General features: G+C 42.0%; 1 protein-coding gene across 1 annotated transcript in view; it reads right to left on the bottom strand.

Moving 5' to 3' along the window:
* The window catches only part of ppm1f (protein phosphatase, Mg2+/Mn2+ dependent, 1F), a 67,244-nt gene that overhangs the window by 15,087 nt on the left and 30,024 nt on the right, over positions 1 to 22,133 (bottom strand). Inside the window, exons 2-3 of the mRNA XM_073055686.1 lie at positions 20,289 to 20,410; positions 6,374 to 6,573 (exon numbers count right to left, since the gene is read on the bottom strand). Of these exons, the coding sequence (XP_072911787.1) occupies positions 6,374 to 6,573; positions 20,289 to 20,410 (322 nt within the window). The remainder of the gene's footprint in view (positions 1 to 6,373; positions 6,574 to 20,288; positions 20,411 to 22,133) is intronic.

Here is a 22,133-nt window from a genome sequence, read left to right as displayed (position 1 = left end):
AGACATGCTCAACATAACTGAGTCCAGAGTTAATATCAACCTGGATCTGAACATGGGTACAGAGAAAAGGAACTTGTCATTAAATAGTCCTTGGGCCTCTATCCTGGGGTGGACTGATAGTCAGCTAAAAAATGGGGGTAAACTGCCATGGCAAATGGCCACAGGACAGTGCAGACAGCATGGATTATGAGTGTGGACTGAAAGGACCCATCCTGTGGGTCAAATGTTTTACACTATGGCTCTGCTCTATAGATTCAGTGATAATATATTTCAAATACTAGATTGAGATTAAGGGTCAAAACTAGATTGAGTCAGAATTGCACAGCATAGAAATGGGGCCTTTGGCCAAACTTGTCCATGGCGATTGTGATGCCCATTTCATTTGCCCACATTAGGTCCACATCTGTGACTTCCTTCCTATCTAATTATCTGTGCAAATGTCCTCTGTAGAGCCATATAGTGCTAAAATAGACCCTTCAGCCCCACTTGGCCATGTTGGGTGGGAGAAGGGATACAGGTGAGATTTAGACACTGTAATCATACATGCCCCTATTACTTGCTATTATGCAACATTAGTCTCCCAAACTACAGCATAATTGTACAAATAAATTCATTTAGTGTTTAGATATATCTGTAGCTAGGTGTATACACCTGAAAGCCATGCAACAGCATTGTCTAAGTCTAATTAGACCAGCAGAGTTCACTGACACCCATGTAATGTAATGTAATGTAACACCTTAGGAAATGTTTCACTAACATAATGGTCTTTCTGGAGAAGCAGTGTTTGGGTTATGGTTAGAGATAATGGGTGCTTTGGAATGTGAGCCATCCAATGAAGGGAGTGTGTTTTGCTGTGTGCCTGACACCAGGGTGAGCTGGGTTTTTTGTTTGGCAGAAGATGAAGGGAGAAGACAACGGAGAGAAGAGGTTGTACGACTCGACCGGAGCAGGGCCATTATTCGACGAAGCCCTGGGAGATTGAAGATGGATCAGCGAAGGGGAAACCGTGAGCTCCAACTTGTGGACATTAGACTGTTCAATTAAAATGAGCCCCTTTCTTTTTTTTCCCGCTTTTTCTTTACTAACCTTTTAGTCAAATTAAGAATTATAGAGCTAAATCGTTTAATTGTATGCAGTGTACTGACTGTTATTTCGTGGTACTTATTTGTAACAAGGTAGCAAATCCTGCAGCATCCACACAAACATGGGGTAGGCTTGCACCTCAAGTTCACAGAAGGTTGTCTTCCCTAGACTTACACAGCCGACAGAACCAGAGTGTTTCAATTGTGGGGGCTTGTCTGGGATTGATTTTGCTGGATGCTGTATGATTGCCCTGAGTATTGATCGAGTGGGTTGTGGTTTAAGTCTGTGCTAAACTATTGTCCGGTAAAGTGATTACGGTACATGGTTATGGATGCTGCCGGGGTGAGCGGTAGTGCGAATCCTTGGGGAATGTGTGCGTGTTGAGTTGGGTAGGCATTCGTATCCCTGATGAATTGTTAATTAGAATTTTAAGTACTGTTAAAGCTGTAGGAAAAGTTATGATTGGGGGGGGCAGAGGTTTGATAAAGTAGCGGGCAAGGACTTTGTTTTAGTTCAGACAAGCGCTGACATAACAGCAGTAGAACTGCCTGGTACTATTGGGGCTCCAAGAGAGGAGGGGCAGGGGCTGTGGGCTATCTATACTTTCCAGGAGGAAAAGATTGTATCAAGTTGAGTCTCCCGTAGCTGGGGGCAGAGACTTCTAACATAGGGTGCTCTCATTTCTGCGGAGTGAGGGGAAGGAGTGGTCTGATTTGGAATGTCTAATATCCAGCAAGGAGTGAGAATTCTGAGGTGGTAGCAGCCTTTACCTCCCTGGCAAAAAAATGGAAAAATGTCCAGGTTCAAAGTCCCAGCTAACATAGGCTCCACCTGTTCTCAGGAACGAAGCCCACCCCTAAAGGGGAAGAGGAGTACAAGACTTGGGTGGAGCAGACCTCTCAGTTGTTAGTTGAGTATTAGTGCTCTAATGATGTAAAACGACAGCGATTGGTTGAAAGTATGAGACAGTGGGCTGCTGACGTAGTGAGAGCTGTAAAGGCACAGAACCCCCTTGCCACTTCTACAGCCTACATGCAAGCACTAGAGAAGGTGTTTGGTATGACAGGAAGCCCAATGGTGCACACGATGGGGTTTCAAAACATGTGTCAGGAGGAGGGGGTACTAGTGAGGCTGGACTGCAGAAGCCCTCAGTTGTACAGGCGAACAGGATGGCAGTGATTGTCAGGAACACTATGAACAGGGAGGTCACCTTCAAGTGGGGGGGGGGGGGGGGGTGCCCTGACGAACCTCTTCCCGGTGACAGTAATGTTCAGTATTCCTGTGAGACAGGCTGGGGAGAAACTATCTGCAAGAGGGGGAAAGTTGACCGCTGAGTCATTCAACTTTGGGGACTCCCTGGTACCTGAGGGTTGGAAGAGGAGGTTGAAAGAAAAGATGTTGAAACGAGGTGTCTTTTCTACTGACGAGTTTGATGTGGGTTGTTCCAAGAGCACTCGTCACACTATCTGAGTGACCAAGGACATTTTTGCAAGAGACAGGGTGGGAAGAGGAATAGTCCAGGTAGCTGTGAGAGTCTGTAGGCTTACAGTAGATAAGCCTTCTCCAGAGCATGCGTGCTCACTGACTTCATTAACTTTGCCTCCAACTTTCACCCTGCCCTCAAATTTACCTGGTCCATTTCCGACACCTCCCTCTCCTTTCTTGATCTTTCTGTCTCCATCTCTGGAGGATGGCTTATCTACTGATATCTACTATAAGCCTACAGACAAAAATGCTATCCCCTTCTCACAATTCCTCCGTCTCCACCACATCTGCTCTCAGGATGAGGCTCTTCATTCCAGGACAAAGGAGATGTCTTCCTTTTTTAAACAAAGGGGCTTCCCTTCTTCCACCATCAACTCTGCTCTCAAACGCATCTCTCCCATTTCTCGCACATCTGCCCTCACCCTATCTGCCCTCCACCCCATTCGGGAATAGGGTTCCCCTTGTCCTCACCTCCTACCGCACCAGCCTCCAGGTCCAATGTATAATTCTCCGTAACTTTCACCACCTCCAACGGGATCCCATTACCAAGCACATCTTTCCCTCCCCCCCACTTTCTGCTTTCCGCAGGGATTGCTCCCTATGCGACTCCCTTGTCCACTCGTCCCCCCCATCCCTTCCCACCGATCTCCCTCCTGGCACTTATCCTTGTAAGTGGAACAAGTGCTACACCTGCCCTTACACTTCCTCCCTTACCACTAATCAGGGCCACAGACAGTCCTTCCAGGTGAGGCGACACTTCACCTGTGAGTCTGCTGGTGTGGTATACTGCGTCCGGTGCTCCCGGTGTGGCCTTTTATATATCGGTGAGACTCGACGCAGACTGGGAGACCGTTTCACTGAACACCTACGCTCTGTCCACCAGAGAAAGCAGGATCTCCCAGTGGCCACATTCCACGTCCCATTCCCATTCTGATATGTCTATCCATAGCCTCCTCTACTGTCAAGATGAATCCACACTCAGGTTGGAGGAACAACACCTTATATACCGGCTGGGTAGCCTCCAACCTGATGGCATGAACATTGACTTCTCTAACTTCTGTTGATGCCCCTCCTCCCCTTCTTACCCCATCCCTGACATATTTAGTTGTGTTTTTTTCTCTCTCTCTCTGCCCATCACCCTGCCTGTTCTCCATTTCCCTCTGGTGCTCCCCCCCTCCCCCTTTCTTTCTCCCAGCCTCCTGTCCCATGATCCTTTCCCTTCTCCAGTTCTGTATCACGTTTGCCAATCACCTTTCCAACTCTTAGCTTCATCCCATTGGCGGGCACCGCTTGTGCAGGTCGCTCTTCTCCGGTCAGAGGACGCAGCCGCACGCGGTACCCTCCCGCTTTCTCCTCTCTCTTTCTCCGGCCTTGCCTCGCGCGGCACGAGGGGGGCGCCCCCAGCTAGGGCACCCTACCCGTCCACGCGCAGCGTGCGCTCGGGAGTTTGGAGACTGTTGGGGCGGGCGACAGTCTTCTGGTCTTCTCCTATCATTTCGCATTTCCCCCTCCCCCCACTACTTTTAAATCTCTTATTATCTCTCCTTTCAGTTAGTCCTGACAAAGGGTCTCGGCCCGAAACGTCGACAGAGCTTCTCCCTATAGATACTGCCTGGCCTGCTGTGTTCCACCAGCATTTTGTGTGTGTGGTATGATCAAAAGGTTAGGTTTTTCCAACTCATGCCGAGAGACTGAGTCTTCAAGGAATTTGGGGCTACGGGAAGCACAAGTTGGCTGACCGCTGGGCAGCTATGCCCTACGTAGTGGAGACTCAGATGCCAAACATACCAGTTTTCCAGGTGAGACCAGAGAGTGGGTATGGGCCAGTCAAGATTCTCCATTGGAACCACCTTCTGCCTCTGGGACAAGAGGTGCGGGTTGACACAAAGCCCGACCTGGAGCCTACACCTAGTAAGAGGACTCTGCGGCAATGAGGAGTGATTGAAGGACCAACAGCGGGAGAGATCAGAACAGCCCCTGCGTACGAATGGGATACAGACTCGGAGGATGAGGAAATAGGGGTGTGGTATATGCTGCCTTTTGAATGAGGAAGAGATTCCCAACCCTTCTCACACTGAGTCAGGTGAAATCGGGGGGGGGGGGGGGGGGGGCAGAGACTATCTGTGGACAGACTGGGTTTCAGCAGGACCATGAAAGGGATGAAGTGAGGCTCAGCCAAGTGGCAGAAGGTCTGAGTTGCAGGAGGGCACGAGTGCTAGACCGGGGGAAGGCCTCGCCAAGTATCCCAAGGAGTGTCTGAACCTGAAGTAGATGATGGGGTAAAGAATCAGGAGACCTATGTAGCACAGGGGGAACAGAGTGTGGCACTTATCACCTTGGTAAGCTACGTCACTGTCATTTACATCTTGGTTCGACTTTGTGCTTTGTATGAAGAGGTGACGAATTACCTCAATGTCATGAGGACATGATTAATTTTGGTGGGGGCGAGTGCAACACCCTGGAACAAGTTTCACTGCTAACATAATGGTCTTTCTGTAGAAACAGTGTTTGGGTTAGAGATAATGGGTGCTTTGGTGTATGAGCCGTCCAATGAAGGGAGTGCGTTTTTGTGTTGTGTGCCTGACACACCAGGTGAGCTGGGTTTTTTTAAAAAAATTCGGTGGGAGATGAAGGGAGAAGACGCTGGAGAGAAGAGGTCATAAAACTCGACCCGGAGTGGGGCCATTATTCGACAAAGCCCGGGGAGATAGAAATCAGATCTGCGAAGGGGAAACCATAAGCTCCAACTTGTGCACATTAGACTGTTTCATTAAAATGGGTCCTTTTCTTGTTTTTGCTTTTTCTTTACTAACCCTTTAGTCAAATTAAGAATTATAAAGCTAAATTGTGTAATTGTATCTGTTATTTCGTGGTACTTATTTGTAACAGGGTAACAAATCCCACAGCATCCACACAAACAGGGGATTTCAGGTTGGGCTCACACCTCAATCTCATGTTTGGTGGGGCCGGAAATTGTCTTCCCTAGACTTACACAGCTGACAAAACCAGAGTGTTTCAGTAATAAAAGCAATAACTGCGTTTTAAGAAGCAATACACATCATTTTCTTTTTCTGAGCCGTCAAATGAAAGGGCAAGCAGGAAAGCTATCCAAAATATCCAAATACCCAACTCTTGGCCACTTCCAATGCTGCACCTCTGAAATGGTGAAAGAAGAAGAGAGCACAGACATTTTGATCCCCCGATCCCTTCTCCCTACATGCCTGTGATCTTACATCCCTCATCAGTCCACCAATTACCTCAGGCTCCTATCTCACCACATCCCCTTCCCCTCTTTATACTGGCCATCTCTGATGCAGGGCTCTGACCCAAAACACTGACAGTTAATTTCCTCCCACAGATTCTGCTCAACCTGTTGTGTTCCTCTAGAGGACTATTTGTCATTTCAGATATTTTTAGAGACGCAGGAGTGTGCTAACATCCTATATACAAGGTATAGACATAATACGTCACTAAACTAACAACTTTGGCTATTATAATCTGTAATGGTTTTATGGTGTGACCATGTACCCACTGGTATAGGATAGAAACATCTCACAACTAAACCATGCAGAACTGTTTCTGCATCGCAACAATGTCTACAGTTTAAGCACTTTTATTGGCTGTAATGCAGGTTAGTACATATCAGGGTTATGAAAATCACTCTATTCAAGTCAATAGTTTGTTCGTGCACCTCTTAAAATTTTTGATGGGCTAGATACTTATAGCCTATCAGTTTAGGTTGTATTAATTCAATTCTGGGGCCAAAGCATAACGATGTTTCTTTTTACAAAAAGAAACAACTTACCTCAATACCAAACAGAGCATTAAACTCAGGCAATGTAACGTGCCTGTCCTCCATCTTTCGCCGTGTGTTACGAATCGCATGACTGGAAACTTTTAGGTATCGCTTTGGTAGTTGTAGCAATTGTGGCTCTTTTATCCAATCATAGCATACCTCCAGCAATTTGTTAAATACTGTTCGAGCCACTAGTTCTCCATCCAGCACTAAAAGAATGAGAAAAAACAAAGTTAGATGGATCTATCAATAAGCATAACAAACAAAGTGCAATGAAGTTCAACAATGTTAAATTAGCTACAAGGATTAGAGGATGTTCAACTTGGTAAGGGATCTGAAAATACAAAATGACTTAAAACAAAATACTTTCTTCCTGATAAGTACAAAGCATTTTCTATACATGTTGATGATGACTACTTAAAAAACACATTGATCAACCATAGCAAGATAAAAGAAAAGCGCAAGTCAATAGAAAATCCTCCCAATTTCAAAAACAAAATGTAATTCAGATTTAACTGATGCAATAATTTGCATATAAGTTATTACAGCTCATTTTCCGGAGTGACATGACAAATAAATATGATTTTCATGTCTTTAAACCAATTCTCATATTTAGATAGATTCATAAATACAATTATTATTGGAAACATCTTTATTATCCAAGAGGTATCCAAGATGGTGGCGCGACGCAGCTTGCAGCGGCCACTCCAAAGCTGATTATCTGTTATTTGTGAAGCAGGGTGCCGTGCGCAATCATAATTGGATGAAAAACGGACGTGGGAGCATGGAGGAACATCTGAAAATCTCCAGGAAGACCTTCTTCGTTGCTGCTGCTGCTGTGAGGTCCAGGTCTCTGCTGGGAAGAACAAGCCCCCAGTCCTCGGGGTCGCGTTGCCGATGGCCATTGGTGGGGCCGTCTTAATACGCTCGGCAGAGGATGGTGCTCGGAGAAGCTGTGCTGGAGGGGATGGTCGGAGGCTCGGAGGTTCGACGGACTCGGAGTCCGCTACGGTCAGGTCGCTTTCATTGTGTTCTGCGTCTGCGAGGCTGAGTCAGGCGGCGCCGTGGAAGTCCATAGCGGGGGTATTTCCTTCTGCCACCGGCGTGGGATGACGAGTCAATCGGGGACCCTGAGGACTTGTGGAAACTGTGTGGTGGTTTCTTTCGAACTTATAGTCCTTTAACATCTTTGGACTATTTTTACTGTGCCCATGGTCTTTTTTTTAATCAATTATGCTATTGTTTGTACTGTTGTAACTATATGTTGCAAATATGTGGTTTTGTGCAGGTCTTGTAGCTTTAGTTTTTGGTCTTGTTTGTCTGGTGGGATTGGAGCTCCTTTCCGGGAAATGCGCTAAGATGGTAGCGTGATATTAATACACGGCAGCCTCTCCAGACTCTGGACTGGGGATTGCCAAACGTTATGTGGATTTTCTGGTGTAGTCTGTTTTGTCATATGCTTTTGTGATATCATTCTGGAGGAACGTTGTCTCATTTTTTAACTGCATTGCATTTGTGGTTTTTAAATGACAATAAACTGAATCTGAATAATGCTTGTATGTTAAATTGTGTACAAAAGCCTCTTCTGTACCCTCTCCTTAACCGAATTGTCTGTTTGAAAGGTGGAGGATTCCATCTTCTGTAATAATAAAGGTATTTTATGAACATTGAACTTTCAGAAGCTTTGTTCATTTAATTAGTATCAATGCACAGGCAATATCTTCTAAACAAATGACAGCTCAACAGATACTTTAGAATAAGTTTATATTTGGAAAGGTTGATGGATAATGACTTGTTGGTTGGTTGTCCAGCATCTGCATATTTTCTCTTGTTTGTGATTGGACTACAACACTGCGAAGTCTCTTCCAGGGATGCCTCCCTGAAGAAGTTTAAATCTTCCCTTCAAAGGGAGGTCAGTGAAACACTCTCTCACTGCTCCCCCTCTGACTCCTCATCTTTTCCCCCAGTCCTACTGAAAGGTCTCAGCCGAAACACCAAATGTTTTCTCTTTTCCATGGATGCTGCCTGGCCTGCTGAGTTCCTCCAGCAATTTGAGTGTGTTGCTCGGATAATGGCTGTTCTAGTTTCCCAGTAAAACTACAGAAAATTATACTGACAATTTTGGGTGTTTATTACTTTATGCTATTGTGTGGAGTAGTTATGAGAAGAATCCTCGGCGAATTGGCTGTTTGGATTCAGAACTGGCTTATGCATAGAAGACAGAAGGCAATGGTCAAAGGGATGTATTCAAGCTGGAGGTCTGTGTGGGAACCTCCGCTGTTTGTGATATATGTATAAATGACCTGGATGAAAAAGTAGGTGGGGGTGTTAGTAAGTTTGCTAATGATACCAAGATTGGTGGAGCTGTTGACAGAGTAGAAGACTGGCAAAGAATACAGCTTGATATGTTGCAGATATGGGCAAAGAAATGGCAGATGGAGTTTACTTAGATAAATGTGAGGTGTTGCACCTTGGTCAGGCAAATGCAAGGAGACAATGCACTGTTAAGGGCACTGTTAATATTGTTGCTGAGTAGAGAGGACTTGAGGTCTAAGTTAAGTGATCCTTGAAAGTGGCTACACAAGTTAAAAGGATGTTAAGAATGCTTATGGAATACTTGCTTTTATTAGTTGAATCATTGAGTTCAAAAGTCAAAAGGTTATGTTGCAAGTTTACATAATTCTGGTTAGGCTACATCTATAGAGTATTGCTTACAGTTTTGGTCACACCATTATAGGAAAAATGTCTAGGCTTTGGAGAGGGTGCGAAGAGGTTTACTTGGGCAGAGGGCATGTGCTATCACGAGAGGCTGAACAATCTTGGGTTGCTTTCTCTGGAACAGCAGAAGTTGAAGGGCTATCTGATAAAGGTTAGATAGGGAGCATCTTTTCCCCAGGGTAGAACTGTCTAATGCCAGACAGCATGCATTGTAGGTTCAAAAGGGATGTGAGTGGTACGTTTTTTTTTAATTCAGAGAGTGGTGGATGCCTGGAATGCGCAGTGCAGGCATGCTGGTAGAGGCAAATACATTAGAGGCTTTTAAGAGACGTTTAGCTAGGCACATGAATATGAGTAAGATGGAGGGATATGAATGTTGTGTAATAGGAGGGACTAGCTTTTGGGGTTTTTTTGATTTGCTTTTTTGTTAGTTTGGCATGACATTTTGAGCAGAAGAGCCTGATTCTGTGCTGTACTGTTCTATGTTCTATGTCTTGAGGTCAGAGAAATGAGATTATTTACTAAATCATCAAGTTGAGGATGGTGAATTGTGCATCAGGTCCTTTAGTGGTATACATCCGACTGAAAAGCTATATTATATATAATCAGGCAACTAACTTCAATTTTGCCAGAGTTCCCAAAATTGGACACTATAGAGACCAAACGAGCATTCCACCCTTTTAATACAGAATAGTCCATGATATCACTATGGTATAGAAAGAACAGTTCAGCAACTTAGAGGATAAAAAGAGTAAAGTCTACATGAAGTTTAGCAAAACATTTGATAAGGGAGGATACTGTATCAGAAAAAGTTAAGGCCATTGAATCCAAGAGAAAGTGACGATTTTCGATTGAAAAGAAAACAGGAGCTTTAGTGACTGGAAGGTTACATTCAATGGGACACAAAAGGGTTGAGTACTAAATCCCTTGCTATTCATGATATCTCAGTAATTTAGACGTATAGATTCCATGATTAGGATTAGATTCTCTTCACCAACCACTCTGCCAATTTAGATATCCCCATTTTGAAGATGATATCAAAACTGACAGTTATTAGAAAAAAGGAAGAAACTTTTAGATTACATCATTTGATGAAAACTGGCAAATAGAATTTAATCTTAAAAAATATGAGAAAGCATTTGGGAGAGTAAACAGAGGAATGCATAATAAATGTAGGATATTAAATTTATGTAAATTCATGGAGTGCAAGCTCATAATTGGTCTCAAGACCTTCAAGCAGGATGCTTGCCTTTATTGGCCAAAGCACTGGGTATGAATAGATCATAGAGAAGCCATATTAAATATCACTCTGCCCATACCTACACACTCCTACAACAAACCAGACTGAGGGAGATGTGATTGACATGTTTTCAATTATGAAAGGCAGAGCCACTGTGAGTGGTACAATTTATTTCCTGGCTGTGGGATAAATAACCAGGTGACATAGATTAATCATGACTGGTTGAAGCATCAGCAAAATGAGAAAGTATTTATGCTCTTAAGAGCTATGGATGTCTGAAACACTGTCCACAATGATAAGGCAAACCTTTATCAGGGATAAACACTTTGCGACTGTAACTGGTAGGGCTAAGAACTGGAAAATAAGATTTGCCAAAATAGTCCTTGGCTCACATAAATAATGGGCTAATATCTGTGAATCAACAAGTATACATTTAAACTTTAAAAATGTATTCTTGTTTCACTGTCATTTCACTGTCCAGCACAGCTACATAAACATACCATAAATAGGACTTTTAACTTACAACTTTCTGACCTGGAAGTGAGTGTCACTACACTTTCAGAAGTTGTAGTTTTCACAGAAAGATGCATGTGAATGCTACATAACTTACACCATAGGCTGGAAATTTGTTTACATAACTCCAAAAGAAATCAGCATTGGCCTATGGAAAAGCAATTTTGCACACAATTTCTAGACGGCTCAGAGCCCACTGGGAAATTCATCTTACTTTTCAGTTGCATTTTATTTCCAGCAAAACATTTTCCAAAAATAGCTAATAAAGTTCAAAGTAGCCTAACCCTTCATACTAGTCCCATCCGTGTACTTATCCAAGCTTCTCTTAAATGGTGAAATCAACCCCGCATCCACACTTCTGCTGGCAGCTTGTTCCACTCTCTTGACCCTGAGTGAAGAAGTTCCCCCCATGTTCTCCTTAAAACTTCCACCTTTTACTCTTAACCTATGACCTCTGGTTGTAGTCTTACCCAAATTCAGTGAAACAAAAACCTGCTTGCATTTACCTTATCTAAACTCTTCATAGTTTTGTATACCTCTATCAAATTTCCCCTCATTCTTCTATGCTTTAAGTATTAAAGTATGTGTACTTGATACAACCTTGAGATTTGTCTACTTACAGGCAGCTACAAAACAAGGAAACCCAATAGAACCCATTAAAAACAAGACCAAACACCCAATGCGCAGACAGTAAAAAACAAACTGTACAAACAAGCAAATAGCATTCACAACTGAAGATCACAACAGTGAGTCCACATACACAAAGCCAGCAGCTGATTCAGGAGCTGATTAATTGCAGGCCACAGCCTCAATTCAGCACAGAGATGAGTAAACCTCATAGAGCAGCGAGGTGAACTGGCCCGCCCCTCGCCTCCAGCCCTCCAACACATTGACCATTTCAATCTGGAAGTGTACTTAAATTGTCCAAACCTCAGGACGTACTTCGCTCTCGGACCCAGGCACTGTCACTTCGATAAGCTCTTGGGCCTGGTGCTTAAATTGATTAAACCCAGGTCTTTCATTGCTCTCGGGCCTGGGCTCTGCTGCGATTCTGCCTCACCTTGGATCTGCAGCATCAAATCGCCTCTAAGTCCTCTCCAGCAATGGCCAAACATTGGCTCATTCCCACTCTCATGCCCAAGCCAATCTCTCTTGATTTGGCCTGCACACGCCACAACTATCCTGCACCTTAGAGACTTTGATTGTCACACCGCAAAAACACCAGGTCATACAGGAGGTTCAAAAGCTCAACTCCAAAAGGGAAGTTACAGGCTACTGATTGCAGTGATCGTTTACCAGAAAAAGTGTGATTAATAAAGGAGTTAGTAAGGTAACTTGCAAAATCCATCAGCAGTGGGATTTCCAAGTCTTAGTGGTCTGATAAATTCATTTACATAATAACCCGATTTCACAAATCCTGTTGCCTGTGTCTGATACATTTTCCTCAAATGAAATCAATAACTTCCTCTGGCGTCACATAAAAACTATTACACCTATTGAGATCACACCTTGCCACTGATTTCTGTTACAGCTTGTAATCCGTTGCTCACCGCAGCATCAGGGAAACCACTCAAACTCCAAGCTCAAAGGAGCAAACACGGCCTTCTATTTCTTCTTCAAGGGTCTTTTAAGAGACTCCTGGACAGGTATATAGAGCTCAGAAAAATAGAGGTCTACGGGTAACCCTAGGTAATTTCTCAGGTAAGGACATGTTCGGCACAGCTTTGTAAGCCAAAGGGTATGTGGACTCCTGATGAAGGGTTTCGGCCTGAAACGTTGTCACTACCTCCTCCCATAGATGCTGTCTGGGCTGCTGAGTTCTGCTAGCATTTTGTGTTTTTATTTATTTCCAGCATCTGCAGATTCACTCGTGTTGCCATTGTATCATATCCCTTCAACATCTGGTTGCAAAGACTCCATAGATTACCTCCAATACCAAGCACTCTAAATTTTTTGACATCTTGGATGAAATGCGATCAGATACTTTCAGAAAGTCCATATAACATTCACACATCCATTATCTGACTTGCACAGCAAATAAAAAAAATCAAGGTTAGTCAAACATTATGCACTGTTTACAAATGCAAACCAATTCTCTTTGACCAATTCAGACATTCCAGTGTTATGCTGTCCTTGATGACTGGAGATTTATTTTAACACCAAAGCTCCTTTATTCTCTGCATAACACAGACATTAAGGCAGGCCAGTAAACAGCTTCTTTAATTAGTAAGCAGGTATTCAAATAGCGCTATCGAATAACCCTATTTAACAAGCATTTGTACTTCTTAGCAACAAAGCAAAGCCTATATAATGTTCGTGCTTTTTTAATACTGTCTATTCTCTTGCAGTTGGCATTATATGCAGAACTGCAAGAAAATATGAATCCAGAACTCCCCAAATTAAGCAAGTCTTGAGTTCGCTTCAAAAATGCAATTATTTAAATACAAATAGCAATGTACAACATTAAACCTGATGATCAGAATAACTACAGAATGTGATTATATTTTGATAGATTTGAGGTAAACTGTGGAGCAATGTTCCCTATATTTTTTTTTACAGCTGCACAGACCAACCATTGCACTGAGCAGGAAATTTTTATATGGCCTGAAAACTGCGTGGCACTTTAATAAAACATATTATAAAATAAAATTTCAGCTGCACTCTCGCGGAGCTTAAGAGAGAACAGAGCTGTACCATTTCAGTTCATTCAATTAACACCTTTCAATTTAGTAGTTTTTGAAAACAATCTTCATTTTTACATCATAATCCTTTGTAGAGACATGTGCAGTTTATTTTCACCAATTTGTATATTGCGCGCAGGTGGCAGAATGATCCATTAAGAACACAAGAAAACAGGAGCAGGAATAAACCAGTCAGCACCTCCTGCATCCCTTGCTATTCAATATTATAGTTGACAAGTCCCAGGCCTCATCTCATTTGATATGACAATTCAATTCCTTAAAACTTACAAATACTTACTCACTTCCTTGTTAAATACCCACAATGTCCTAACCTCCATAACCCTCCGGGGTAGAAAATTCCAGTCATCTTACTTTTAAAGATTGAGCCTAATCTTATAACTGTGACCCTTTGCTTGAAATACTCCCTTTAATGAAAACATGATATCTACTATATCATGCCCCCTTTGGATCTATGTTACATGATCAATAAGATCACCTGACTTATCTTAATTTGAAAGCACATGTCTTTAGTCACTAGTGAGAGAACAAACCTTTCATCCAAGGAATTTCCTGAATGAATATTTTTTGGACTGCTCCCGATGTCAGTGCAGGCTGTCCCTGGGTTACAAAACTAGTTCCATTTTTATCATTCATCAACCAGAAGATACCCAAAATCATTTGATGCAGTGTTATACTGTACTGCAATGAATGGATCAATGAGGGCCATTAACGTAGACATTTGTCTTCTGCCTTATTAAAATGGTACAGAAAAAGGATGCTCCACCCACAATGGCTGGTCAGAATCAGAGGCTTTTAAGAACATAAGAAGTGGGAGCAGGAGTCGGCCATCTGACCTGTCGAGCCTGCTCTGCCATTCAATAAGATCATAGCTGATCTGGCCATGGACTCATCTCCACCTACTTGCCCTTTCCCCATAACCCTCAATTCCCCTACTATGCAAAAGTTTATCCAACCTTGTCTTAAATATATTTACTAAGATAGCCTCCACCACTTCACTGGGGAAAGAATTACACAGATTAACCACTCTTTGGGAAAAGCAGTTCCTCCTCATAGCATCATTACAGACATATCAACCGAAACATCGACTGTACTCTTTTCCATATCAACATAAGTGACTGATTGCCAATTTCCCAACCAACTCTCTCTCTCTCTCAAGTGTCTTGCCATACTGAAATTAGCAGTATGTGTTCTTGAGATAATAGTATCTGATTACTAAGGCAGGCTACATGTAAACAGGAAAATTTTCATCTAAAGACAGGTTCTCATTTGAATTTATTAATATCTATGGCTGCTTGATGTGTATAAAAATCCCAGGAGATCAGCAGTTAGAGATACTCAAACCACCATATCAGGCACCATTCCGTAGATCAAATTCCGTAGGTCAGTTAGATCAAATTTCTTCCCCATTCTGATGTTTGGTATGAATAACAACTGAATCTCTTGACCATGTCTGCATGCTTTTATACATTGATTTATTGCCATATGATTGGCTGATTGGATATTTGCATTAACAAGTGTACCTAATAAAGTGGCCATTTGTGTATATTGCTATTCCTTTGTCATCTGGTAATCCCTACCCATTGTGAGAGCACCTTTATCAGCTGACTGCAATTGTAATGGCTTATGGTGGCTCACCAGTACCACCTCTTTCTCAAGAATAATTAGGGATGAGCAATAAATGCTGGCCTTGCCAGTAATGTGTAGACCCTGAAAAATAAATGAAAACAATGAGGACCCACAATGTACTCAGACTCTCCACAGGTAAATGCCAGGCCATCTGCCAGAGAGGTCATCCAATTTACTGAGATGATTATCACGTTTCCCGCTCCAGCACCCAGACTAAACTTTTCTAGTATCTCCCGCTGCTAGAGCTGCAAAAGATCTTAAAGTTTCTGGCAGAAATCAATCAATCAATGAAGGGGACGATTTCTCAATCTCAGCAAGTGGCCCAAACTCATGTATTGCTTACCTTAAGTATGAGTAACAACATGATCACATCAGCTGGTAATTAATTTACCAACACATCAGATAATCCTTTGCTACATAAATAATTCTGACTGAGCATAAACTGAAGCAAAATCACTAGTAGTAATCTTTCTGATGTCACAATTAAGACAAAATAAAGTTCTAGTAGAGGGTAGGATGAGAAGTTAGGAAGTTAAATATAATATTTCACAAAATCATTGTTCACGAGCAAGAGAACAGATACTGTCAAAAGTAAAATTAAAATCTGTTCTGTTTGCAAAGGCTGCCTGTTTTCCCCTAAGTACACAGCAAAATGAGCTCTGATATACTTCATATTCTGAATCAAAAGAGACCTTTTTTATCTTCAGAAAGGAATTTGCCATTTATCAGAAACAAATGGAGTAAGATATTTAAGAAACAGGCACTGAACTGTACAACAGGAAGCAACTCTAGCAAGTCACACTGAACTGGTGTAACTGGGTTTCTGTTCATGTTACCAGTGCTGTTACAAGCTGTTTGATTGTTAATTTCACCTGAGTGAAGCTTTGTTCCAAAATAAATGAATGTCTATTAAAGATGGAAGAGAAAACAGGATTTTTTTGTCAAAAACAAAATGTTAGGTATGCCAGCCAGTGAATACAGCTCAGTAAAAAAAAAAATAAGTAGTGAAAGTCATAAATTGCAGATGCCTGAAATCTGAAAGGAAAATTGTAAATGCTGGAAGGATTCATCCAGTGAGGCATCAAATGGAAACAGAAACTGAGTTTAAAGTTCAGGTCAAAGTCACTTTACTCTGATGAACATTGGTTTATGTAGGTACAAGTTTTCAAATGCATAAAAAGACAGTAATACCCACTGTGTTGTTCATTTAAGTAAAAATGTGTAGGGCTCTCAGTACCAGTAACTGTGGTGTTAACTGCTCAGGCTAACAAAATGGCTTCTCTGTAATGCTGTAATGGGTTTCTGTGTCTGGCATGTTTGGATTATGACTGCAGATAAGGGGGGAACTAACCAATAGAAAATTGTTATGCTATCTTGTACGTGTAAGCTGAGCAGGAGTTCGCGGTCTTTTTTGGGGAGGCGAGCGAGGAGCAGACAGCGGTTCCAGGGCGGCGAATACTGGATGTCGGCAGTTCGGACGGTGGCCGAAGACTCAGAAGGTCGTTGTGGATAGAACCGGAGACGTGAGCTCCAACATATTAAAATATTATGTGCACAAACTGATAAACTGAAATAACTATAAAGTCATAATTATTTACTCACCTTTGGTGTATTGTCTGATATTTGTGTTGTGAGTGTGTACTGGCGGGGTGGGCATTACACTGAAGTATTGCACTATTGGCGGGGCAATGGCCATTCACCCTAGGCAAACAGAGGTAAATTGGGGGCACGGATGCTTTGTCACCTTTCACTGGAATAGTAAGTATTCCACTTCCTAGTTCATACACCATTTCACTCTGCCATTAACATATTGCCTGCTGGAGTCTACACTGCTCCAAATGGGTACAAATGGGAGATAAAAATAGAAAATGTAAGGTCAGGCAGCATATAGAAAAATAGTTAATGTTTCAGAATTTAATCAAAACTGATATGGAGTCTTCAGCCTGAGACTTTGATTTTGTTTCTTTTTGCAGATGCTACCTGTTTTATTCAGAAGTACTAGAGATATTCACCAGACCAAGTGTCATTTTTAAAAGATGCTTTTTTAAAAATCTAGAAATTGTACCAATTTCAAAGTTCAAAAAAACTTTCCAAATGTCTGTCAAACATTCTTCGCTATTAGTCTGACCTCCAGAGAAAAATAAATTATGCAAAATAGTTCAATAAAAGAGATTCTGCACTTCATTTCCAAGACCATTAAAAGCACCAAAAATAAATCAGTACAAATCAACAGTAAAACTCCAAAATAATATAGTACACTTTCCTATTGCTGCCTTGTTTCTAAGAATTTCTGAATTGTCTTAGGGCATACAATCAATTTTTGCCAAGTGTTCCTTGAGAAAACTGGTTAAGACAGTATCAGGAGCCATTCCTGATAGTGAGTAGCACCAGATTTAAAAAGCAAGTGGGGCTTGTCAGGACTTCCTGCTCAGCTTGAAATTGATTGGATTATTAGGCCATTGACAAGAGACAATAAAAAAGTTGGGTATATGTGGAGCATCCACTGTGAGTAGCCAGAGTGAATGGACACTCAGTGGGGAATTGGCTCAAGAGACTTCAATGAGAACAGCAAGAGGCCAAGGCCCCAGATGCCACTTTTGAAACATCCACTGTGTGAGTGTACTTGTCTGAGGTGCAGAGCTGAGGCTTAGGCTGGAGAGGCACAGATGAACAGCAGGTGAGAAGAGGAAAGGATTTTTTTTAATGATACGGGAGCTGAGGGATCCCATTATTGTTTCTGGTGACCACATCTGCAGCAATTATTTGCTCGAGGAGCTGAAGCACAAAGTTGTTGACCTAGAATCTAAGCTTCAAGGAGTATCAAGGAAAGGGAGAGAGTTATCCTAACACTGATTTAGGAGGCAGTCACACCCATTAGATTAACTACGTCACATTCTTCCAGCATCTTATATGTGTTACTCTATAACCTTCTACAGCCTCTCAATCCTCCATACTGGAACCTCCATACCAGGTGGTGATGCAATCAGTCAGAATGCTCTCCACTGTACATCTTTAGTCTACATCAGTGGTCCCCAACATATATGTCCCCAACATAGCAAAGCATGTGCTACCAGGCCGCGAGGAAACAATATGATTTGACAATATGAAACGATATGAGTCAGCTGCACCCTTCCTCATTCTCTGTCATGCCCACTGTTGAAATTGAATGCACGCAAGGGTCATCAGTCACCTAAACACAATGACACCCTCGCGCCAGGGATCACTGGCTGGCCTCGTGCGGCCGGCGGGAAGTGCCGTTGCTACTGGCCTGGAGCACGGACAGATGGGCACCACCTCTAAACCTGTTTAGCACACCGATGTTTGTGGGGAACCTGGTACTAAAATATTCGCAGACGACCTAATTCGGGTTCAGGGTTTCGTAAGTAGCAGAGCAGTTACCTCACTGCGATTTACTGAAAGTCAACCCTCGAGCCAAACTTTTGTTGGCCAATAGATCCTACAAGGGGGGAGAGTGCACGCCCTGCAACCGCCGCGGCCCCAACACAGGGAACTCTGGTCCTTACCTTGTCCTTTCACCCCACCTACGACCAGCCGCACCTGGCAAAGGCGTCTGGTGGTGGGCGGGCAGAGGCTGGAGTTTGGGCCTGGAGGATGTCTAATGAGGCAATGAAGCCCTCAAAACTGCTTCAGTACCTTGAGTCCAAGCACCCTGCACTTAAAGGTAAACCCATTGAGTTTTTTGAGCGGAAAAAACATGAGCAAGCGGGACAGAAGCAAGTGCCGATAGCCACAAAAACTAAATTGCGGAATAGACTGGACATAAGGAAGCCCCTTTGAGTATAGTTGTATTCCGGTTGTGATTAACACCACCCCCCCCCCCCACCCCCTGTTGGCCGTTCCGCAATAACATTTTCAATATTAAACCAGTCCACGGTGCAAAAAAGGTTGGTGACCCCTGGTCTACATGTTACTCTTTGGTGACGTACCAAATCTCCTTAAAACTACTAAATATAGCCATTAGCGTGCCTTCCCTGTGACTGCATCAATGTGTTGGGCCCAGGGCATATCCTGAGATGCTAACGCACAGGAATTTGAAGCTGCTCATCCTTTCCACATTGACCCCTCAATGAGGACTGATGTGTACTCTCAGCTTCCCAAAATCCACAATTGATTCCTTGGTCTTGATGTTGAGTGCAAGCGTGTTGTTGTGACATCACTCAACCAGCGAAACCTGTCTCAGTTGTGTACTACTCCTCTTTGCCATCTGAGATTGTGCCAGCAGCAGTGGTGTCTTCAGTGAATTTTTATCCTGTATGTTTGAAGTGTGCCTAGCCACACAGTCATGAATGGAGAGAGAGTAGGGCAGTGGCTAAGCATCCTTTTGGTGCATCTCTTTGATAATCAGTGAGGAAGAAATGCTAATTTCTGTAAATAAGGCAGTTAAACATTAAATTTATGAAAATACCTAAAACAAAAAAAATGAAGCAGTGGTTGGTGCTGGAAGACAGAAGAGATCAGTTGGTATTGAAGAAACTAGGTGCCTGCACAAATATTGCAGGTACTTGCCCAGAGGAGATTACAGTTAGTGAAAGTGACTATCAGGTCACAAAGGATTTGAAGGAAAATTCAAGATCTCCAGTATGATTGTGAAATGGAAACTTGGCAAAGACAAACACAATGAAGATATGGACCTTAATACCAATGAGAACTTACAAATTTAGTTTCATTCATCGTGTTGATATCCTGTTGATTTAAGCTGGAGAAAACTAATACTATTTTTAAAAATCACATATTTTGTCTTTTGCCTGTATTACGTATTGAATAGATGCACCTGCATTAAGAAAGGTCTTAAGCTGCATGATGACACAATTCAAGCACTATTCAAGTTGTTTTAAACTGTTTTTCAGGTAGTGTGATATCCAAGTCAGTCATACCAAAGATGGCATCTAATCAATATTTTTATTGAATTGGCCAAAATGATTAGCTATAGCACATTTGAAATTTTATGTCTTTCCCTTTCCTTTCCAGTCCTGAAGTCTCAGCTCGAATCATCAGGTGTTCATTCATTTTCATAGATGCCATCTGACCTGCTGAGTTCCTCCAATGTATTGTGAATGTTGCTTTGAAATTTTAATTACTATTAAAGAAAAATCCAAATACCTACAGACAAGCTGTTCTTCATCCTCATCAGGTTCCTTTTTGTTTGTAAGAACAGAGATATCCAGCTGTTGTATGTGGGTAATGGCAGTATGCATCAGAGCAGCAGCAAGGATGGGGGGCAGATTTCTATAAGAGAGATTAAAAACTAAGTAAGATCAAAGCTTTTGAACATGTTTAAACAGACATGCAAAGAAATTCTCCTTCAATCATACAAGAGGAGCACTGGCAAAGAAATACCCAAATATGTCTGCTCCTTCACAACCTCTACAAGCTACTTCTTCCAGTTCCCCTTTTTCTGTATAACTCACTAAATCAATAGAATTTCTTGTCGCTCATCCCACAGTCACCTTTAGCATACACAGGGCTAGATATTTGGTGTCCTTCAATTTATATCCCATGTGTGTTCATCAGTCATATTATTCCAAAATTACTAATTATTATTAAAGAATAAGAAGAATAACCATTAACTCGGCAGTGGGGCACCGTCATGACGGTGTTTCCATAGCAAACTATTCTTGTTTTTACGAGGCCGAGTTGCTAGCTCAACACTCAACCTGACTTGGATTCGAACTCAGGAACCTTTGCTCCGGAATCCGGCACTGATATTATTGCGCCACCAAGCAGGACTAATTATTATTAATTCACAATTAACTTCTGTATGCATGCAGCAGAGGAACTAGTCTCTAAGCAAATGACATCATTGTCTACCTCCTCTTTGTCCTCGCTGTTTGCACCAATTGTTAATGTACTGTTTAACAAACATTATATAAATAGGTATCTTGCAACTCCTGCATTCACAAATGGTAACACTGAGGACAGTCCTTTAGCTCTTGATAGTAGTTTTTCTCTAGCAATGACTCATCAATCTATATAACTCAGATGATACACGATCACATGCTGTTTATTTAAGCCAATATTAAGTCTAAAGACATCCTTTCTATGTTTACAACCACTCATGTATATCAATTTTAATACTTTTAAAATGCTTAATCAACATTCTCCATCCAGAAATTTCTGCTAATCTGTATCCCTGCACCCTGATTATACCCACTGCTATCTTTACCCAACTCCTTTAACTCCCATTGTTCAACTAAATTAGCTCAAAAGAACATTAGTATCAAAATTCATGTTCCTGTCACTTTGGTTTACTGTTTATCCTCTAGTCGCTTCCACTTCCTTTGCAGGATTTCAATAAGAGCAGAGAGCACTACAATTAAGCCTTGAAAACTGGGTTCAATAGATCATGCCCCAGTATTGTGAAATCTATTACCAGCTGTGCAATTTCAAAACACAATTATAATTATATTCATAGTACGAACTTATAAAAATACCATGAAGGTACATAGCTTTAACATTATATTAATTTCTCAATCAGGAAGTCTTTGGAGCAGATACAATAACAGCTTTAATGTCATTGCTGGACTGGTTAAAACCTTGTGGGGGTGCAATTGGTCTCTGATTTCAGGCAGTTAGGATTGACAGCAAAATGATACAAGGCACTTAACCAAATTTTTGGTGCATCAAGCCCACAGAACATAATTACTGTATTTACAGATTCTCAAGAGACTAAAGACATGACAGATATGTAACAAAAATGTAGTTCTGGACTTGTATTTTAACCAAACTAGTTTCCTGTTACTGTCTATTTCCCACCACAAATACTGCCTATAGAGTTCCTCGCATCTTGTTTGTGGCTCCAAATTAGGGCAGCTGAAGTCTCTAATGTCTATAGTATATTGGAAACCCAACCCAGCAATGTTTGCACCCAATCATCTCGATCATCAATCTTAATTTTTTTTTAAGTCTAGAGACATTAAAAAGTTAAAATTAGAATAAACTATAATCATGA

Source organism: Hemitrygon akajei, chromosome 9 (assembly GCF_048418815.1).
Source record: "Hemitrygon akajei chromosome 9, sHemAka1.3, whole genome shotgun sequence".
Taxonomy (NCBI): domain Eukaryota; kingdom Metazoa; phylum Chordata; class Chondrichthyes; order Myliobatiformes; family Dasyatidae; genus Hemitrygon; species Hemitrygon akajei.
This window is presented reverse-complemented; position numbering and strand designations above follow the sequence as displayed.